A 20,698-nucleotide genomic window follows, 5' to 3' on the forward strand; every position below is an offset into this window, starting at 1 on the left:
ACTACAGGCTAGCAGATAAAGGCATTGTAAGGAAGTATGGTACCATAAAAAAACAAAACAAAAACAGGGTTTCAAGAGCTTTTTACTTGTAATTTGTTGTACATAATCAATTAGTACAATGTAGAATCTGAGAAATTTCAAATGAGGCCACATTTTTAGCTGCTACTAGCATGAACTATACAGACTTTTTTTCCATCTAAGAAATAAGCAAGTCTTCTGAGTAGCAAATAGCTAGCCAAATGAGTTGATTCTGATAATAGCAACACAGTTCTGATGAGTTAGCATTTCTTAGTGATTTCCCTTAAATGTAAGGAAAACCTAGGTGTCTCTGTGATTACATTTAATTCCACTTGGAATTTAGACAAAAATGACCTTTCATTCAACCCAGTAGTTGTTGGACTGGATTAAGTATTACTGTCAGTTTCCAGCTGTAATAAGAGATAAAACAAGGAGCATTCTATTACAAAATCATAAATTTCTATTGCCTCACCTTTAGGAAGGCAGACCTCCTCCCCTAAAAAAAAAAAAAGGGCCAGTAGGGTCATAAAACATATTTTATTAAAGTTCAATCACCTTAAGTGATTGAAGGTTGTGACTTTCTATCTAGCAGGTGGTAGTAATATTAAGCCTAAAATCCAGAGTGCACAAACATTTTCAAGGTTTTTATCATCCTTAATTCATTAAATAACCCCCATGGAATAGGTTAGTATTATCTATGTAACTAATGAGGAAGCAGAAAAATTAATGACCCACATCATCTGCCTGACAACCAGAACTCTATCAGAAATGAGAAGCCGTCTCCTAGTTTAGTGGGTGAAGACCATATCAGAAAGACAGGATTCAGCCAGCATGGTAGAGCACAAAGAATCTATTCTGTTTAGTACATAAATTTCTGTTCTGACTTAAAGTTGAGCTATAGCAAAGAAACAAAAAGCATAAAGATGTTTGCAGAAGAGCTGTTAATGCATTTCTTCTACTACCTCACACATAGAGAGCTTTGAAATTTCTTAGGCTCTAATCAATTACTTTACATTAAGGGTTCTTTCATTAAAAAGTTATCACAAATGAGAAATGCAGGCAAGAGAAAAGCACAATATAAAAACTTCAGCAAGTAGTATCAGGTTAGACTTACTTTAGGTAAGAATCTTGCTCACACTTGGAGAACACTTGAGTTTGAAGGTTCTGGGTCTCTATTCCCAAAAGTGGAAATTTTGTTTTCCCCTTCCAAACTGGAAGAATCAGGAAGAATTTTTGTCTTGGAGAATTTAACAGTGTTAACCAAGGTTGTATCTTTAAGGGTGGTTCATTTTCTCCAACCCTTTGTTACTTAAAGTAGAGTACCAGGAGTCCTAAGAAATGTTCTGGTCTTGTCCATTATACTGATCTAGTCAGGATTAATTTTATTTCAAAGTGCAGAACGGTGGTTAAAACTTGTTTTCAGAAATAAATTTTGGAAGAGAAAAATATTGTAAAACATATAGGTAATATTTCTTCAGTTTCTTGTTCAACTAATGAGAAAAAGGCATTGCCTTTTTTTTTAAACCATTAATCATTTCTTAATAAATGTAAGATCTTGTTGAACATAAAAACAAAAAAAGAGTCTGGCTGACTCTTTTGATTTCTGGGCCTAATATAACTTTTGAAATAGTTTTCTTAAAAACAAAGCAAAACCTGCTGGCATCTAAGTTAATGACTGAAGCACTAATTAGTGATTACTGAAGCAAACCCTGAAATGTAACACTTGGCACAAACAACAAAAAGTTGATTTATCCAAAAAGTTGAGGTATCCATAGTAAGTGGTTTTAAGAAGCAGGAACAGTGACAATGGTAGAATTTGTGATCATGAATCACTAGGACAAAGTGGCATTCAGCAGGAAAGAAAGCAGCAGTTGTCACAACTGTGGGATAAGCAGAGATGGATTATGTCTTTGTAACGTGGGATAAATGAGAGGCTCCGCAAAGCTGGCAGAGGGGTCTGACCCACTGGCATTTATGTAGGACTGTGTTTGAGGATCAACCAAAGGGTGAATTATTTTTGACCTATGTCTCCATCCAAGAGCTCCTCTTCCTTGGGCGATCTTCTTTACACACACTAATGTTCCCTCCACATCATTTATCAGAAATGGGGAGAATTTTTAGAAAACAGGTCTAAGCTCTTATTCCAGAGAAGCATTTCACAGTTAGAACAGTGACCTCAAAAATAAAATTATGAAGAGCAAGTGAAAATCTGGTTTCAGAGTTACACTAGGAGTCTCCCTATTAGCAACTTAACCGGGGTCAATGGTCCTGAGAAAGACTTTAGTTACAAGGTATTCCAATCCCAGGGATCTGATCTGAGTAAAGTAGGCAGTTGGAGTTGGTCAAGAATAAACAGTGATTACTCAGTATGCACCGAGTCTGGAACAGACTTGTTTCTAACGGCCCATGGTAGGCATGACTACAGCAGGTGAGGAAAGAGAAGCATCTTCTTCTTTCCATTGAGAAGTGATAGTCTTTAGCTGAGTATAGAATTGGATGCCCTACAGAGAACAAAGAAAAAAAAGAGTTATCATATATGCCTGGGGGTTTCATGATTCTTCTTTTAATCAACTTTTGAAGGAGGTATTGTGAAATGTTATTCATGTTCCTACTTGCAGAATAGGTACAACCAGAATTCAATAAATTATTCATGAGATAATCTATGTAAAACACTTAACATATTACCTGGCACATAGTAAAGAGTCAAATCTTAGCTATCATTATGCTAAAACTAGCCAAGAACATCTAAATGGAAAAATTGGACAATGTAAACTGTTAAACTTGTATTTATTTTATAAGAATAGGCTTGAGCAAAAGAGAATAGAGTGTACAAATTTAACACACAAAATTACTAGCAAGCTAGAAGAGTACTGTTAGAACACAACTCACTAGCTTGATTAAAATACACCTCTAGAATTAATAGACAAAATCTGGGCCATGTTAATATAGTGAAAACAATTTTAGAGATTATTACATACTTTTAATATAAGATACAACTAAAGTTTACATTTTATTATGTAAGAATACCTTTATGTCTTCTTTACAGAATGCAAAATAGCAATTTAATTACCTAAGGATTTAAGACTTCAAACACTACATAAGGTCAGTCTTTTACTCTACAAAGCCTCACTTACTGGTTCACTTACTAGAGTAACTTACAGTAATTAAACAAAGGCACGGGGCGGGGGGGGGGGGGGGGGGGGGGGCGTTGAAAAAAACACCCCAAACCAACAAACTTTTAAGCAACAGTTTTACTCTGCTTCCCTTGAAAGAAATGTCTAATAGTATCAAATTAATCATTTTTACAAAAGCTGTGACTAATGCACAAATTGGATAATCCATCTCGAAACAATGAGTGTTGTCTTAACCAGTTGGCCACACTGTCATACTCTGCTATGTAATCCCACCGTTAATTTATTATTAACCTATAAAGGGAGACCTGTATAGAAAACAAGTAATTTTTTACTGAAGGTTCCAAAACGGCTGTATTTCTGTGGGATTACAAAGAACTTTTCACTAGGCCATTTGTCCAACATGTATTTGATTACTTGCTCTGGTGCTACATCCTTCAGATAATAATAATTACAGTGTGATAAGGGCTTCTTAACATGAGTTAAATAGTCTCATTGACTTGCCTCTGTCTACCTCTCTAACCTCATCTCTTACTACTCTCTCCCTCATTCACTCACTGGGCTCCAATCCATTTCTACTGTTTGATCAAGCCATGCCTGGTCTTGCTTTAGGGTATATGCACAAGTTGAAGGATGTGACAATGGTGGTAATTGGGTTCCAGATCTGCTTTATATAGTTATTTTTTATTTGATGCTATACTTACAGCATTTATTATATTTAGAATATTGTTTAATATACAGAAGGTGCTCAATAAAAGTTTTAGTAAATGAGTGACTAACAGGAAATGTGTGGTGGGAGCACTTGAGGGACATACCCAAGCCAGCACTGGAGGGGATGGTGGTGAGAGGTGACTTTCTTTAGCAAGTCCACACTTTAAACTGGTGGTTAACAGTCAGATGAAGGAGGGCAGAAAGGGGATATAGGAAGAAAGGGTCATAGGCAGAGGAGAGGGCATATACAAAAGCTTGGACTTACTCATGCTCTTCCCCCAAAACTCTGTTGCCTTGAGTTATTCAGGAACTAGCAAACTTTTATTAACTTTTGTTATCTTTTCTAGGGAACCTACTGACAAGCACTGCTGAACAACATATAACCTCACAGAAGCTGCAGGCAGTCCCTTTCTTGCAGAATCCTTGTTTCTGAATATGTTCAAGAGAGTTTCTTAGAGGAAAAATATTTTTTTAAAACTTGAAGTTACCTGTTTGCCATAGAAATTGGTGTCTCCCCTGAAGGAAGCGCGAGAGCCCGTGAATGAGAACATTGGCAAAGGCACTGGAATGGGCACATTCACCCCAACCTAAAGCAGAACAAAGCCACATCAACCACTAAGAAAAAGACTCCACGAAGGAACTCTCCATTTAGAAGCACAAGTGCCGGGCATCAGAGAGACGAATTTAACTACCCACCTTCCACCCGATCCTCCATCCCATGAGCTTTTATTCCTGAGGAAGAAATGGGGCATCAAGGGAGAACAGAGGGCAGTGACTGATCACTGTTTACCTTCTCCCCTTACACAGGAAACTGTACACATGGCTACAAGAATCTCCTAAAAATTCTGTTCACAAACCTGTCCAACATCCACCAGGTGGGAATATTTCCGAGCAGTGGCTCCATTGGTGGTGAAGATGGCTGTTCCATTTCCATATGGGTTGTCATTTACAATCTTGATGGCTTCATCCAAAGTGTCTGTTTCCAGAACTACAAGAACTGGGCCAAAAATCTCCTCCTTGTAACAGGTCATGTTTGGCTGCCAGGAGTGATGCATCGGAAAAGAAGTCAGTATTTTTTGCTTATTTGGTATTTTATTACCCACAGCTTACATGCACAATTTTTAGGTTAGTAATCTCTTTTCATTTTAAATCACCTGTAAAAAAAAAAAAGTCCTTTCTTGCCATGCTCCATCTTCCAAGCTACCAATCATAAGTAACTTGAAACTCGTATTTCTACAATGACATAACTACACTCCTTTCCTTTATGCACTGTATTTTTTGATCTCATGACCCATCACTAGCTTCCTGATTTGTGCCTGTATTACTTGTTTACACAACTGTTATGTTACTGAAAAGCTACTTGAAAATTCATTTTAGAAATCAAATATATATTAAAAACATAACAGGAGAATTTTTCTATTTAAAGAAATCCTGTGGTAAGTTTTCTGTAACATAAATAATCCTTTCTTATTCATTCCTTTGCCTCCTAAATGAGTCTGTCCATTTTTATTTTGGTATCAGGTCACATTAAACATTCAAAACATCTTTCACCACTGTCGCTGTGTTTGAAGCTGGGTAAGTGGATTTTTCCTCAGTGATTCTGTGGCAAAAAAATCTCATAATTTCTATTATACTTAGATTCAACTCTTGATTATTCAGGATTATAATAGGAATAGTGGGGATATATGAACTTCAAAAAAAAACCTCTCAATGTAGTCATTAATTTTAGATAAGCAACTTTCAGAGTTTTGATAAATAAAAATTGACACCAATTCTTTTTCTTTCGTTGTTTTCTGGTGAAGATGCACGTATTTAATAAACACTGAAAGTGAAGTGAAAGTGTTAATCACTCAGTCGTGTCCAATTCTTTGCAACCCCATGGACTCTACCCTGCCAAGTCCATCTGTCCATGGAATTCTTCAGGCAAAAATACTAGAGTGGGTTGCCATTCCTCCTCCAGAGGCTCTTCCCAACCCAGGGATTCAACCTGGGTCTCCTTCATTGCAGGTGGCTTCTTTACTGCTGAGCCAGTACTGGGAGGGCTCAATAAACACTGGGTGGTTGATAGACTGTATTTGTGACAGAGGCTATTTATTCCTGCAAAGCCAAAAATATTCACTTTTTATCCCTTAACGGAAAGTTTCCAACCACTGATATAGTGGAAAGAGGTTGGGAGTCAGGAGGGGTGACTCATTCGGACTTGAGATAAAATAATTGAGTAATTCTGGCAAGAGATGAGGTCTCTAGTCATTAAATGCCTTCATTTATAAATTAGAGGAATGAGATTCCATTGTCTCCAGTGGTGCCTTCAGCTCATACGTTTGTGAAATAAATAATTCACAGTCACCTTGACATTTGAAATGATGGTTGGCCCAACAAAGTTCCCATTTTCATAACCTTTGACTTTAATACTTCGCCCGTCAAGAAGGATGGAAGCTCCTTCCTTTGTTCCACTATCAATCAGATTACAGACACGCTCTTTTGCCTGGGGGGTGATCAGAGGGCCAAGATCAGCTCCAGGCTGGTCTCCTGTAAACAATACAGAAGTATTTGAGGTCTTTATGAACATAAATGATGAGTGATAACTAAAGATGAATCTGAATGACAAGTAGTCCAGTACAAAGAGAGGCAGTGGTAAGAATAAACATGATTGCTCCCACTGGACAAGGCCAATGCAAAACCCAGAGCTTAGTGCCAGAGATGCAAAGTCTAAAAGTTGGTTACCTGCATTCACTCTTAGTTTTTTGGCACGTTCTACCAGCTCTGGCAGCCACTTCTTAGCTTCTCCCACAAGGATTGCTGTTGAAAGAGCCATGCAGCGCTGACCAGCAGCTCCAAATGCTGCCCCAACCAACTGGTTCAGGGTGTTTTCCTTATTCGCATCTGGCATGACTACTCCATGGTTCTTGGCTCCCTAAGGAAATACAGAAAGTACATGAATCTTCCTTGGTAAAATACAATTAGGCTAAGAAATTAAACAATCTAAGTTTTCAGATGAGAATTTAAGAAAAGGACTTGAGAATTTATCCTATGCTGCTTTGAAAGGAGATTTATTATCATTTTGATATTGCTTAAATCCTGGTTAACACTGAGTAAGTCTCCAAGTTACTTTTTCTTCACTTTCTCAGCTGAAAAGCTGACAGGTGTTTATTTAGATCAAAACTATTATTTTTTTTAAAAAACCCACCCCAAACAAAATACTGCCTCAATCACATTCAGATTGACAAGGTAAACACTTCATCTAGGAACCAAGGAGAACCCCCTTCTCTTTTCTAAGTTAGGTAGGAAAGAATCTGTTGTTTGTTAGGGTTTCCAGTTATATGAAGAGCAGCCTCATAAATTTCTATGTAGGATGATACAGGGTCATTTCCACATATTTACAGATATAGCTACAGTTGAATACATGAATAGATACCTTGTCTGCTACTTAACTGTATTGCGTTGCACAGAGCATTGATGTTAGACATAAAACACATATCGACGAAATATGTAGTGAACTAGCAGGGGCATAAATCAAATTGGCCAAAACACATCCAGCCATGAAAAGAAATACACGGGCATATCATGACTAGTTTCTAAGCCTGTGGATAGGTGGCTTCCCTTTCTGCAATATTAGTGGAAGAGTAAGAATGGCAACTGGACACTATATTTAGTATCAAATGGCCACAAAGTATTTGGCAAGGATCTAGTCACTAAGGAACAGCAAAACTGTGCAAGCAAGTAAACCACACTCAGATATTATACAGGGATATTTGGCTCTTTACTAAACCACAACCACCACAGTGACTTAAATAGCCTAGACTCTTAGGGAAGATTATATCTTTAACATTTATAGTTAGGATTTGCGTTAAAGGCAGGAAGGATGAGGGCTAGCTGAAAGCATGGGATGAAGGAATAAATAGGGCCAGAAACAGATTTTGGGCTGAAGCCCAAAGAATCTGAATATCTTTCTTAAGGAGAAATGTGACTTTATCACCGAGATTACCTGGATAAAATAAAAGGTAATTAAAGTGACTGAGAATAAAACTCATCACAAGGTTTGTGGTTAAAGGGAAGACAACCAGGATGAACTGTGAATAAAGAAACACTGGCATTAGAGTGGGATGAGTGGTCTGGCATTAGAGTGGGATGAGTGGTCCCTCTGCTGAAGGGCTTTTTCCAGGTAATTTTAATACATACAACAGAATTTGGGGGAGAAAGGAATAAGAAGTCACCATATTGGCTTGAACTCTCTTGCCATGTCTTGACCCTCGCTCGAAGATGTACTCTCCTGCCTGGTTGGATCCCACAAAGCTGATTGCTTTGATATCCGGATGATCGCAAATAAAATTTACAGCTTTAAGAAGAAAATAAATGATTATCACAAAGGAAGAACGGGCTTCTCAGAATAGCAAATTTGTCCTTTTCTCACTGCTATTGAATGAGAAGTTTCATACTTTTGTTTTCTTGCCCTGGAATCCCCTTTGGAGTTCTGTCCTTGTTCTCTTAAATTCTTTCATTTTTTTTTTTTTGGTCACACAGCACTGTTAATCGGATCTGAGTTCCCCAACCTGGGACTGAACCTGCCCCCTCCTCCAGTGGAAGTGTGGAGTCTTAACCACAGGACCGCGAGAAGTCCCTCTCTTAAATTCTTCAAACTACATATTCTATTTAACCTCTTCTCTTTCATTATTTTTCCCAATTGTTAGTCCAGAATTTTTACTTTAACTCTGAAAGCTACCCAATACAATATTGTAATTAGCCTCCAATTAAAATAAATAAATTTATATTAAAAAAAAAACTCTCAAGGCTACAACTCCTATTTTCCTCCAAAATAAAAGCCTTTCAATACTTGACTCCTCCTTTTGTCTTTTATGAATACGATATTTCCTCAACTGTCACTTGTACTGGAACTCTCAGATATTACTGGGCCCTCATGTGAGAGGCAATAGAGCACAGTATTTAAAAGTAAAAACCATGGTTGGCCTGTTTACATATACACATCGCAACTTTTGACGGTTTCTAGCAACATGACCTTGGGCAAAATCAGCTGATTTCATTATGCCCCAATTTTCTCATTTGTAAAATGGAAAGATAATAGTACCTACTTGAAAGAGTGATTGTAAAGATTAAATGAGATAATAGATGGAAGGCATTGGAACAGTGCTTGAAACAAGGAAGCACTTTTTAAGTATTAGCCATTATTATATGAATCAGAAGGACTTCGGTACCTCTGTGGTCTATAAATTCTGAGTTAAATAATGTTAAGTCCCTTCAGTGCTGCTGCTACTGCTAAGTCGCTTCAGTCGTGTCCGACTCTGTGCAACCCCATAGACGGCAGCCCACCGGGCTCCCCTGTCCCTGGGACTCTGCAGGCAAGAACACTGGAGTGGGTTGCCGTTTCCTTCTCCAATGCATGAAAGTGAAAAGGGAAAGGGAAGTCACTCAGTCGTGGACTCTTCGCGACCCCATGGACTGCAGCCCACCAGGCTTCTCCGTCCATGGGATTTTCCAGGCAAGAGTGCTGGAGTGGGGTGCCATTGCCTTCTCCGAGTCCCTTCAGTATTGAAATGAAAACTTACTCTTTAATTTTACCTATCTTGCCCCAACCATAGTTCTTTGCCCTAATATATTCTGTAGGGCAAGAAGCACTGCTACTCCCCAGTTAGTTACCTTGGCACGGAGATGGCAAAATAGTCAACAAATATTTTCTTCAAACATGGAGGTTACTTATTATTAGTAAATCCCTTCATCCCTAAAACACCCTAAAACACCCCATCACTGACTCAACACCTTGGTTTTTGGTAGCCAGATTAATAAGTGCCAGGTCCAGAGGGGCAGGTACCTTCATGTTGTCCATGGATGATATTCAGTGTTCCATCAGGGGCACCAGAGTCCTGAAACAGCTTGGCGAGAAGCATAGTTGCTCCAGGGACTCGCTCTGATGGTTTCATCAGGAAGGTATTTCCACACACCATGGCCATGGGAAACATCCAAAGGGGGATCATGGCAGGAAAATTGAACGGAGCAATGCCTGCGCATACCCCCAGAGGCAGACGGTAGGAATAAAGGTCCATGTCTTTGGTGATGGATGGCATGGTCTCCCCCAGCATGAGGGATGTCACACTGCAGGCATGCTCAACCACCTCTGGAACAGAGAAGCAGCAGTCAGGCGAGCAACTCTTCACACTGCCCAGTACTTAGCTTCGTCATGCTCTAGTCAGCCCTGAGTGGCAAGGCCAGTGACAGACGGAAAAAGCACTGATTCACTATGTGAAGAGGTTGCATGAAGTGAGACCATCTGAATGGGAAGAAGGCAGTGAAACACATAAACCAACTGGAAGATCACTGGAGTACAATAATGAAGTAAGCCAGTAGCATAGATACCCAGGTACTGTCATTTCACACAAGTATTAGGATATCATGGGAGAGCAAAACCTACATAAAGGAAGCAGCAGTCCCCCACTCTGGGGGACTCTTATCTTCCTTTGCTTCTTCCCAGTGTCCCTGAACTCCCCTAGAGGGACTCCCTGCTTACGGAGGCCTCGAAACACATCTCCTTCAGCATCCGCCAGGGTCTTCCCTTGTTCCAGCGTGATCAACCTGGCAATTTCTTTCTAGAGAGAAAACACACAGAAACCAACGCAAGGATGTGCCTCCCCTTAGTTCTCAGGCAGCCAGAAAGGAATAAAAGTCAAGGAGAAGTTGTTGGAGGGAGAAAGCCATGATCTATGTCTCTCTGGATTGTACAGTTAGGGAGGGCAGCTCACAGGGCCACTATGAGAGTGACAAGTAGCACCTAAATAACACTTTGGGAAATTATACCATTCAGCTTTCTTACCAAATTTTCTTTAATGAGTTGTTGGTAGCGGAGCAGGACCTGCTGACGGCTTAATATTGAAGTGTCTGCCCACGCGGGAAAAGTACGTTTGCAGGAAGAAACTGCTGCATCCATTTCGGCCTTGGTGGACTCAGGGACCCGACCAATGACCTCATTGGTGGCCTGATGGAAAAGGCAGCACATCAATCATCTTTGTCCCTGCCCCACCTTCTTCGTATAGCCACAGGGGCAGCGATATGTGCTTCACAATAGAGACCCAGGTCCTTATTTTTCCCACTGTGTTTCCAGAATTCTAGGCTAATGAGTTCAGGCCCCAGAGCAGCTTTCCTTACGGGATTGTGGATGTCGATCCATTTGTCACTTTTGGATTCAATAAATTTCCCATCAATGAAGAGTTTTACAGTTGGCTGGGGGAGAAAAAAAATAAATACAATACTTATATTAGTTAATTGCTTTACTTCTCTCTTTCCCTTTACAAGGAGAAAAGAACTGGGGTTGATAACTAAATTTTCCATTTTCTAGAAATGTCACCACTATGAAAGAGATACACAATATACTCTTCTGCAGAGCTTATTAAGATAGGGCAGAACCTCTTGATACTGTGATCTCTCTGTAAATGGAAAATTCCCTGTAATCACACAGTGGAACTTCATGAGTAAACATACGTCACTGACAAAGTGAAAGTCGACTCCATGGACTGTAGCCCACCAAACTCCTCTGTCCATTGAATTCTTCAGGCAAGAACACTAGAGTGGGTAGCCATTCCCTTCTCCAGGGGACCTTCCTGACCCAAGGACTGAACCCGGGTCTCCTGCACTACAGGCAGATTCTTTACCATCTGAGCCACCAAGGAAGCCCATGTCACGGACAAGCTTATACTAAAAAAGCAGCAGACTCTGTGTTAACAAATGTTAACTATTATGATTTGTTGGCCCAGCTGACTTTCTGGCACATTACCATGAGCATGCCTTATCTTATGATCAAAATATTTTTAAAAACATTTCTATGTGTAGCTTTTCTAAGAAGCAGCTTGTTTTCATTAAATTTTCAAATGTGGTCTGTAGGCCAAAAAAGGTGAAAGACTACTGTTATAATATGTGCATGCTTCTACCTCAACAGGATTTGGAGCATCAGTCCTGACAGATCAGGTTTAGTTACTGCAAATGGCTAACACACAGTAGGTCTGTAAAAACAACTCTAAAGGTTGTAAAGAAGACAACCTTTGAGGCAGGGTCAAGAAAACCTTTAGAAGTCATGAAAATGTTTGTATCTTTAGACACAGTAATCCCAGTTCAGAAGGGAAATAATATAAAAGAAGCAAAAATAACCAAAAAAAAAGATATAAATAAATGTTAGTTTTATAATACTGAAAAAAAGGAATAAATTTAAATGTTATTTGTGAAAATTATTAGATAGGCATTAAGGGTCATAGTCATGGTGGCTCAGGCGTAAAGAATCCACCTGCCAATGCAGGAGACATGGGTTCGATCCCTGGTCTAGGAAGATCCCACATGCCACGAAGCGACTAAGCCCGTGTGCCACAACTATTGAACCTGCACTCTAGAGCCTGGGAGCCGCAACTACTGGGCCCTTGTGCCACAACTACGAAGCCTGAGTGCCTTAAAGTCCGTGCTCTGCAATAAGAGAAACCATGGCAATAAGAAGCCTGCGCCCTGCAACTAGAGAGGAGCCCCTACTGGCTGCACTAGAGAAAAGCCTGTGCAGCAATGAAGACCAGCAAAACCCCCAATAAATAAAATTATTAAAAAAAAAAATCACAGTTATAAAGATCACTTTGTAATACTAGAAGTGCTTACAACGTAACAGACATAATACAAGATAAGAAAATCAAGATAGAAAATTTCAGATAAACTCTGATCACAATGATGTAAAGAAAATACCCCCAAACTGTACTGGATTCCTTTTCAGAAGTCAACCTTTATTACCAAATAAACTCACCACTGAAGACGAAGAGAAGGAGGATGCTGGCTGCCAACTGGAATTCACCTTGGAAGAGACCTGGGAGGTAAAAGAATGATTATTTTGATAAATGAGAGCAGAAAATTATTAAAAACTTAAGTGAATGGCCACTATCTGCTCAGTATTCTACTAGTTACTATGGGTATATGAAGAAGGACTTGGTGTTTGCTCTCAAGGGTCATATAATCTTTAAAGAGAAAAGCTGTGAGGCTGTGGGACACAGCAAACTATGAGAGAACAAAAACTCATAACAATCACGTGTTCAATTTCTAGGATAGTCTTGATTTAAAAAAGATGTTTTTTGGTCATTAGACTGTATTTTTCTAGTTTTGGCCTGATAAATGTAGTCACCTTAAATCTAAAAAGAAGAAAACATCTAAGATGGGATTCCCTGGTGGCTCAGACGGTAAAGCTTCTGCCTGCAATGCGGGAGACCCGGGTTCGATCCCCGGGTCGGGAAGATTCTCCTGGAGAAGGAAATGGCAACCTACTCCAGTATTCTTGCCTAGAAAATTCCATGGATGGAAGGAGCCTGGTGGACTACAGTCCATGGGGTCACAAAGAGTAGGACACGACTGAGCAACTTCACTTCACTAAGATGGTGTCTAACACAATAGGTGTTGAATATAAGACAGTATATAACCAAGTGTCAAATATATGTATAATATGCCCATACTCATACTTAAACATGAGTGTTCATAGTAGTTTTCCTGGTAATAGTGTAAAATTTGGGAGCAACTCAAAGGTTGGATGGGTGAATAGGGAAACTAGTATGGTATATTCAGATATTAGAATACTACTCAGCAATGAAAAGGAATCAACTATTGATAAAGCAACATGGATAATTATAATAATTATACTGAGTGAAAGAAGTTAGACTTAAGAAGAGTACCTATATAAAACTAGAAAATGTAAACCATAGTGTCAGAAAGCAGATCAGTGGTTACCTAGAGATGATGGTGGAAGAAAAGATGAAGGTCAGAGGGAAACATTTTGGGGCAATTCATATATTCACTATCTTGATTGTGATGTTTTCACAGGTGTATACAAATACTAAAACAGTAAATTACACATTTTATCTTAGATCAATTTTATTTTAATAAAGCTATTTTTAAAAATGCCACATACACCTAAGAGGAAAAGAACCTGTTATATTTAATAGAATTTAATCAGCAAATGGTCAGGGTGGGGGGATCAGTTAAAATAAAGTCACTCTCAAAAAATAGTTTGTATATATGTTAAGGAAGTTAATTTAAGAAATACAGAAGTCTAATCGAAGTGAGCAAACTAAAATACTCAAGACTGGAATATAAAAGGAAGGTGTAGTCTAATAACCTATTACCTTATCTGAAGAGAGACCACGTTGACCAAAGAGTTTAGGGATGCATAAAGTACAAGAATTTGTTTGCGTGCCGACAGCACTATCCAGAGGAAAAGGTGCTGGTCCTCTGGGCCAGCAGTCTGTCAAAATGCCTAGTCTGCGGCTTCTCCTGTCACCACAAAAGCTATTTCAAACCAGCAAACCACCATGTCTTATAGCCACGTTCCCAATACCAACATAGTACCCGGTATACAATAGGTGTTCAACAGCTATATTGCCTGATGTTCCCCACCCCAGACTTGGTTAGGTGTATTTTTCTGTACACCTAGCAGTCAGTATTTCCCTATTGAGTTTATTTGTCTGTGTTGTAATAGCCTAGGTACTTGTTTTTTACCCCAAGACTATAAATTCCACGGGGACAGGTACTGCATCTTATTTACCTACTTTATAGCATTACTAGATCAAGACTGTTCAGGTATGAAAAACAGCTTAGCAAGTAGTTGGTGCTCATTAAACATTGCTACTATTATTGTATTACTATAAATATTATCTGCTCACATTCCTTGCTGTTTCAAAACATACCACTTTTCTTAAAATTTTCAACTCTGTTCCTCTCCCTCTCACTGAGCTAATCTTATTTTTTCTACTTCAGAGGAAACAGAAACCACGAGATGGAAACTTCCTCAACTTCCTACTAGTAAGCCTACCAAACTAACCAATACTCACCATCTTTTCCTTTTACCTCTTATAGAGAAGGCAGCTACCAAGGTTCATGAAGACAGAGTAACTGGGAGACAGAGGTACACAGTCAATGTTTGTCTGAAGAAGTATGTCTTCCAATTTAAGGCTAATCTCTGAATCTGTGCTCTGAAGTCAACTGTTCCTCCTGCCTCAGACACTTCCACCAACTATCCTTTCTTTCCTGTATCTTAAAACCTCTCTCCATCCAATAGAAAGGGTTCTCTATACGACTTACCATTATTTCCTCATCTCCTACTAGCTCCTCAATCAACTCCTACCTTTATGACTGAACGCCAGAACACCAGTGACTTCCTCCATACAATGGACTCTTCTCAGTCCTTCTTGTACTTGACCTCTCAGCAGAGGTGAAGAGTTAACCAGACCTTCTGTCCCAAATCCCCTCTCCACTTATATTCTGTGATGCCCTGGTATCTTTTCTATCTCTCGGGCCACATTTTCTCTGCCTTCTTTGTTGACGCCTTCTCCCATACCTGGCCTCTAACTGCTTGAGTTCCTGAACAAGGAGAGTTGGGACCTTGATTTCATTAACTCCAGTGGCTTAATTAGCTAGATCCTGGTGATGCCCAAATCTTTAATTCTTCACCAGAATCTTCCTCATCAGGTAATACTTACATAACTGTTGTTACCACATCTCTACTTGGATATTATTTAGGTCCATGTTGGAAAAAGCTGACTTCCTCATTGTCCTCCCACCAATCAGCTCTGTTTCCTACAACCCACCTTTCAGTGAATGGGGCTAATATCCACCTGGGTGCCCAATCAGAAACTTAAATGTCACCCTAACTCTTCTCTCTCTCTCCTCAGTGAATCAAGTCCTGGCAATCTGTCCTCCCAGAAGTCTTGGGAATGCAACCCTTTTCTTGCTCCCTCTTCCCACTCTACACCATCATTGTCTCTTACCTGGGTTTCCGAACAGGTAATGATTCCTAACAGGTCTCTCAGCCTTCAATCTTAAACCTCTGATTCTTGTTTCCACTCCAGAGCCAAAGGGTCTTTTTAAAACACAAACTTGGTCAGATCATTCTTTTGTTTAAAACCCACCAATGGCTTTCCGTTGTCCTTGGGATAAAGACTCACCTCGGTGTTGCTTAGAAGATTCTACATAGTATCTTTACTTCTCTAGTTTCCTATTTTGCTGCTCTCCTCCTTGCTCTCTCTATCCTCCGGGCATTCACAACATGTTTTGTGCTCACACTGCCCTTGCACGTGCTGCTCCCTCTTGCCTGGAGTTGTTTCATCCCATTTGCTTGGCTCACGTCTATTCTTGAGCTCCCTATCACTTTGAGTACAGGTACAGGTCAGTTCTGTAGGCTTGCTAGTAGGAAGTTGAGGATGTTCTCATCTAATGGTTTTAGTTTCCTCTGAAGTAGAAAAAACAAGGTTAACTCCTGTGAGTGAGCGGTATAGTAGCAGTTGGAAGTTTTTAAATCTCAATATCAGGTCGAGGCTAAGTACCTGATTATGGGGTTCACCTGAATTCCTCTAGTTCTCTTATCACACTAGAGAATAGCATTAAGTCTGTCTTCCCTTAGAACACTAGAGAGTTTTGTCCTCATCACCTGGTAGCATTCCTGGACTAGAGTAAGTACTCAGTAATATTCTGCAGAATCAAAGAATACACCCAAGCAACTGTGGGATATTAATTTTGTTTCATGTAAACTCTCTTACTGGCTTCTCAGGTGGTGCTAGTGGTAACGAACTCGCCTGCCAATGCAGGAGACTTAAGAGACGCAGGTTCAATCCCTGGCTCGGGAAGATTCCTTGGAGGAGGGCACAGCAACCCACTCCAGCATTCTTGCCTGGAGAATCCCATGGACAGAGGAGCCTGGTGGGCTACAGGTCATAGGTTTGCAAAAAGTTGGACACGGCTAAAGTGACTTAACACACACACAAACTCTCTTATAGGGCAGAAAATGTACAGTTCAGCCAAGGAGAGCATTCTAGGCCTCTTAATTTCATTCTGTCACGTGCATATAGCCTCCCTGCTGTCAAGAGGGCATAATAAAACATTGTCATTTAGTTTTTGACTAAATGATAGTCATTTAGTCTTTTCTTCATTTTCCAAAACACACTCATTAGTACCGTTACTGAAGAGAACTATCCTATGTCCAGTCACACCAAACTTCTTGATCTCTAGATGTTTATTTCACACTTGCTATTTTCCTTGGCAGGAACTCCCTTCTCTGGCTAAAGGCCTCCTACTCTTGCAGTACTCAAACGGAGATCAACTCCTTTTGGAAGCTTTTCTAGAATTGCACAGGTTGAGTTTGGGGCTCTTTCCATAGGTTCCTGCAGTACTGTGTGCAGTCTTATTGTTTAGCACTTATTGCATTACAGTAGGAAAGCTTTCAGTGAATATTTTACTTATCTCTCCTTTCCCAAAGTTTGAGCCAGTGTCTGACACAGAAAGAGAGGCTTAGACTTAAGTCCTGAATTCTCAGCAACATCTGTTACTAGGTGGGAAACCTTGGATGACCTTTAAGATTGCCGGGTGAAATATCAACAACCTCAGATACACAGATGATACCACCTTAATGGCAGAAAGTAGAGAGGAACTAAAGAGCCTCTTGATGAAAGTGAAACAAGAATGAAAAAGCTAGTCTAAAACTGAACATTCAAAAAACTAAGAAGATGACATCTGGTCCCATCACTTCATAGCAAATAGATGGGGGAAAAAGTGGAAACAGTGAGACTTTATTTTCTTGTGCTCCAAAATCACTGTGGATGGGTGACTGCAGCCATGAAATTAAAAGATGCTTGCTCCTTGGAAGAAAAGGTATGACAAACCTAGACAGCATATTAAAAAGCAGAGACACTACTATGCCGACATAGGTCCATCTAGTCAAAGCTATAGTAGTCATGTATGGATGTGAGAGTTGGACAATAAAAAATGTTGAGTGCTGAAGAATTGATGCCTTCAAACTGTGGTGTTGGAGAAGACTCCTGTGAGTCCCTTGGACTGCAAGGAGATCAAACTCCAGTCCATCCTAAAGGAAATCAGTCCTGAATATTCACTGGAACGACTGATGCTGAAACTGAAGTTTCAATACTTTGGCCACCTGATGCGAAGAGCCAACTCATTGGAAAAAACTCTGATGCTGGGAAAGACTGAAGGCAGGAGAAAGGACAGGATGAGATGGTTGAATGGCATCACTGACTCAATGGACATGAGTTTGAGCAAACTCTGGGAGGTGGTGAAGGACAGGGAAGCCTGGCGTGCTGCAGTCCATGGGGTCACACAGAGTCAGACACGACTTAGTGACTGAACAACAACAACAACTTACTTCATTAATTCTAATCTTCACAAATATTCTCAAAACTAGGAAGTGGTGGAGCTGGAATAGAATCCAAGTATGATTGTGAAGCCTGTGTTCTTTCCACTGTATCACTGAAGAAAGTCACTGAGTCATATTAAGACTAGTTTTCTTTAAATGGGAATGATAATATCCGGATTGCCAGACTCTGGACTACTCTCAAACTATCATGTTACAGTAACTCCTAATTGGCTTAGGATTCTTATCTCTGTTCTTTTTCAGGTCAATGCAGAAGTTTCTGCAAATGAATCAGAAAAAAGTGTTTATTTCCAAAATAAAGTACTTGGGGAAGGAGATTCTTTTCCTTGATACAAAGGACAACATAGTTTTTTAAGGCTCTCAATGACTTGTGATGGCGGAAAAGGCAAAGGAAAAAAAGCCAATTTAATAAAAGATTTCCAGGAGAAGTTGGTAATGGAAAACATAGGGTGGAAATTTTGTTTTCTGACTACAAAACAAAAAACAAAACAAAACCTAGAAAAACAGAACCAGGATTACAACAAGAAATATGAGTTAGGCCAGATCATTTGACAAATCCTTCCAATCCATTCACACTGTCCCATTAAATAGCATATTTAAACAGGAACCTTTGCGGACTCTGCTAAGAATCTTAAAAATGCAGTCTCTGGAGTAGAACTCACTGAACCTGATAAATACTAATGTTATCTAAAAGCCCAGAAATACAGAGGAAGAAGTTCCCAAGCTGAACATGAGTAAGAAAAGCAAAGCTGTTTCTTGCAGGTTTGATAATGTTGCCTCATAATGTAAGTCCTTGCTAGGCTTGAACAACGGGGAAAGGCTATGAACAACTGGAAACAGCTACAGGCCTCAGGCATGTAGCTCCTGTAGCTCAACCACCTGTCCTTAGGCTAGCTTCAGAGAAGACCTGAACACCCCCACCCCATTCCAATCCCAGGGGCAGAGCTGAGTTACACTAAGCTGACTTCCGGCTTCGCTGGTGGCTCAGACGGTAAAGAATCCACCTGCAATGAGGCAGGCCTGGGTTCGATCCCTGCGTTGGGAAGATCCCCTGGAAGAGGGCATGGCAACCCACTCCAGTATTCTTGCCTGGAAAATCCCCATGGACAAAGGGGCCTGGCGGGCTACAGTCCATGGGGTCGCACAGTGGAACACGACTGAGCGACTAAGCACAGCACAGCACAAGCTGACTCTGGGGTGGGAACGTGGAACTTACACTTGTCTTCCTTGGTTTCCATTTTCTACCACCTATTTTAGAGATGTTTAATTCTTTGCACGTGCTTGGAACAAACTAGGAGCATTAACTATGTGTCCTTATTCAACGCCAACAAAACACTGTAACTCTGCCAGAAAGTTAAACAAAGTCTTGGCAAGCAAAGGCACAACAGTCCACAGCCTGTGGAACATGCAAAGAGCCACAGCTGGGGAAAACAGCTCAGCAAATGACTGCTTTTGGGAAAACGGAGTGAACATTCCGAGAAGGAGATTCAAAGTTCATTCACTGACCCTCGCCCCTCGTGTGCTTCCTGGCTCCCGCCCCCTGGCCTTTACCTCGGACTGCAGACCGTGAAGAAGGGTGGGGGAGGGGGACAATTTGGAGGTTCCCGGCCCAATGCTAAGACAGGTGACCAGAAGGGGAGTTCCTAGGGCAGAGAGGTGGCTGGTGCAGAGGTGAAAGGGAAGACGGTGGGCAGACCCACAGAGGTGAGGGCAAGAGAGTGTCGGCAGGGACAGGGCAAGCCTCGAAGAGGAGAGTGGGCCAGAGCCAGAAAAGGGGGCAGGCTCAAGAATAAAAGGGCCAGGGCTGAGTCCCGGGCTGGGTCCAACGAAGGCGGGTACTGAGTGAGGTGTGGGACAGGGCCGCACAGGTCCGATGGGCACAGAGAAGGGTCAGCCATGAAGGGGCTGGCTCAGAGAGCGGATGGAAAGGACGAATTTCGAGCTTCGCAACCCTTTGGCGCCACCCTCAACTCGCCTGCAGGATCCGGGCCCGCAATGCAGCCGCCGCCGCCGCCACCGCCACAGCCGCCATGGCTCTGGGTTGCCTCTTCTCAGCCTCCCGCACCTCTACAGTCTGAGACCGTCCAGAAGCTCTACTGCTGCCAGGCCTCCCCCGTCCATCCTGCCGCACCTCCTCACTGGCGGAAAGGACAATCTCCCCTAGCCAATTACTCGCCCTAACGACTGACTCCGCCCCTCAATCCCAGCCCTGGGGGAATACGATTGGTCAGAAGTGATAGCGCTCTCGCCTTGCTCTACCTCAACAAATTCTGTTGGCGGAGGTGTAGGGAAGACACGGCGCTACTCGCGGGGTTCTATATCGAGCACATGAGGAAGACGCCCCCGAATCCGGAACTGCGATTGGCCAAAGGCACAACCGCGGCCCCGCCCACTCACTGAGGGACGTAAATAAGTTCCATCAAGACTTTTTGCAGTAGCTCCGCCTCATCCTCTGCGCGAGGGGAGGTGTGGCTAGCACTGGGGGGCGGGTCTATGTAAAGATTGTCTCTATAGGGGCGGGGAGACGAACCCGGCTCCTGGGTTTGAGGGTAGGGTTTCTCTTTGGGGGCGTGGCTTACGGATCCAAGCTTTCCCGCCGACGGTTGGCCACGTCACGTGACATGGGTTGGAAGATGGCGTCTCCCACGGACGGTAAGAACCG

At 41.3% G+C, this 20,698-nt stretch overlaps 3 protein-coding genes across 6 annotated transcripts in view; 2 read left to right on the forward strand and 1 right to left on the reverse strand.

The window, feature by feature from the left end:
* Nucleotides 1-4,842, forward strand: part of BBOF1 (basal body orientation factor 1) — a 47,785-nt gene extending 42,943 nt beyond the window's left edge. Inside the window, exons 12-13 of one of the 2 annotated variants that reach the window (XM_070797851.1) lie at nt 3,065-3,120; nt 4,208-4,842. In XM_070797851.1, the coding sequence (XP_070653952.1) occupies nt 3,065-3,076 (12 nt within the window). In that variant the 3' untranslated portion in view covers nt 3,077-3,120; nt 4,208-4,842. The remainder of the gene's footprint in view (nt 1-3,064; nt 3,121-4,207) is intronic. The other variant, XM_070797852.1, reaches the window with a different exon arrangement.
* ALDH6A1 (aldehyde dehydrogenase 6 family member A1) lies at nt 65-20,233 on the reverse strand. The gene is made up of 12 exons (XM_019969221.2): nt 20,012-20,233; nt 12,640-12,699; nt 11,013-11,087; nt 10,681-10,842; nt 10,378-10,456; nt 9,685-9,987; nt 8,075-8,196; nt 6,585-6,774; nt 6,208-6,389; nt 4,718-4,897; nt 4,349-4,447; nt 65-2,519 (listed from the first exon to the last, which is right to left on the reverse strand). Exons 1-12 carry the CDS (start codon nt 20,066-20,068, stop codon nt 2,415-2,417), a joined length of 1,614 nt encoding a protein of 537 aa, XP_019824780.2. The 5' UTR covers nt 20,069-20,233; the 3' UTR covers nt 65-2,414.
* The window catches only part of LIN52 (lin-52 DREAM MuvB core complex component), a 113,045-nt gene continuing 112,573 nt past the window's right edge, over nt 20,227-20,698 (forward strand). For 2 of the 3 annotated variants that reach the window (XM_070797858.1, XM_070797861.1), the window contains exon 1: nt 20,227-20,688. Coding sequence is in view for 2 of the 3 variants with exons in the window: in XM_070797861.1 (XP_070653962.1) it covers nt 20,658-20,688 (31 nt within the window). In the remaining variant the exon portion in view is untranslated. The remainder of the gene's footprint in view (nt 20,689-20,698) is intronic. The other variant, XM_019969222.2, reaches the window with a different exon arrangement.

Source organism: Bos indicus, chromosome 10 (genome assembly GCF_029378745.1).
Source record: "Bos indicus isolate NIAB-ARS_2022 breed Sahiwal x Tharparkar chromosome 10, NIAB-ARS_B.indTharparkar_mat_pri_1.0, whole genome shotgun sequence".
NCBI lineage: Eukaryota > Metazoa > Chordata > Mammalia > Artiodactyla > Bovidae > Bos > Bos indicus.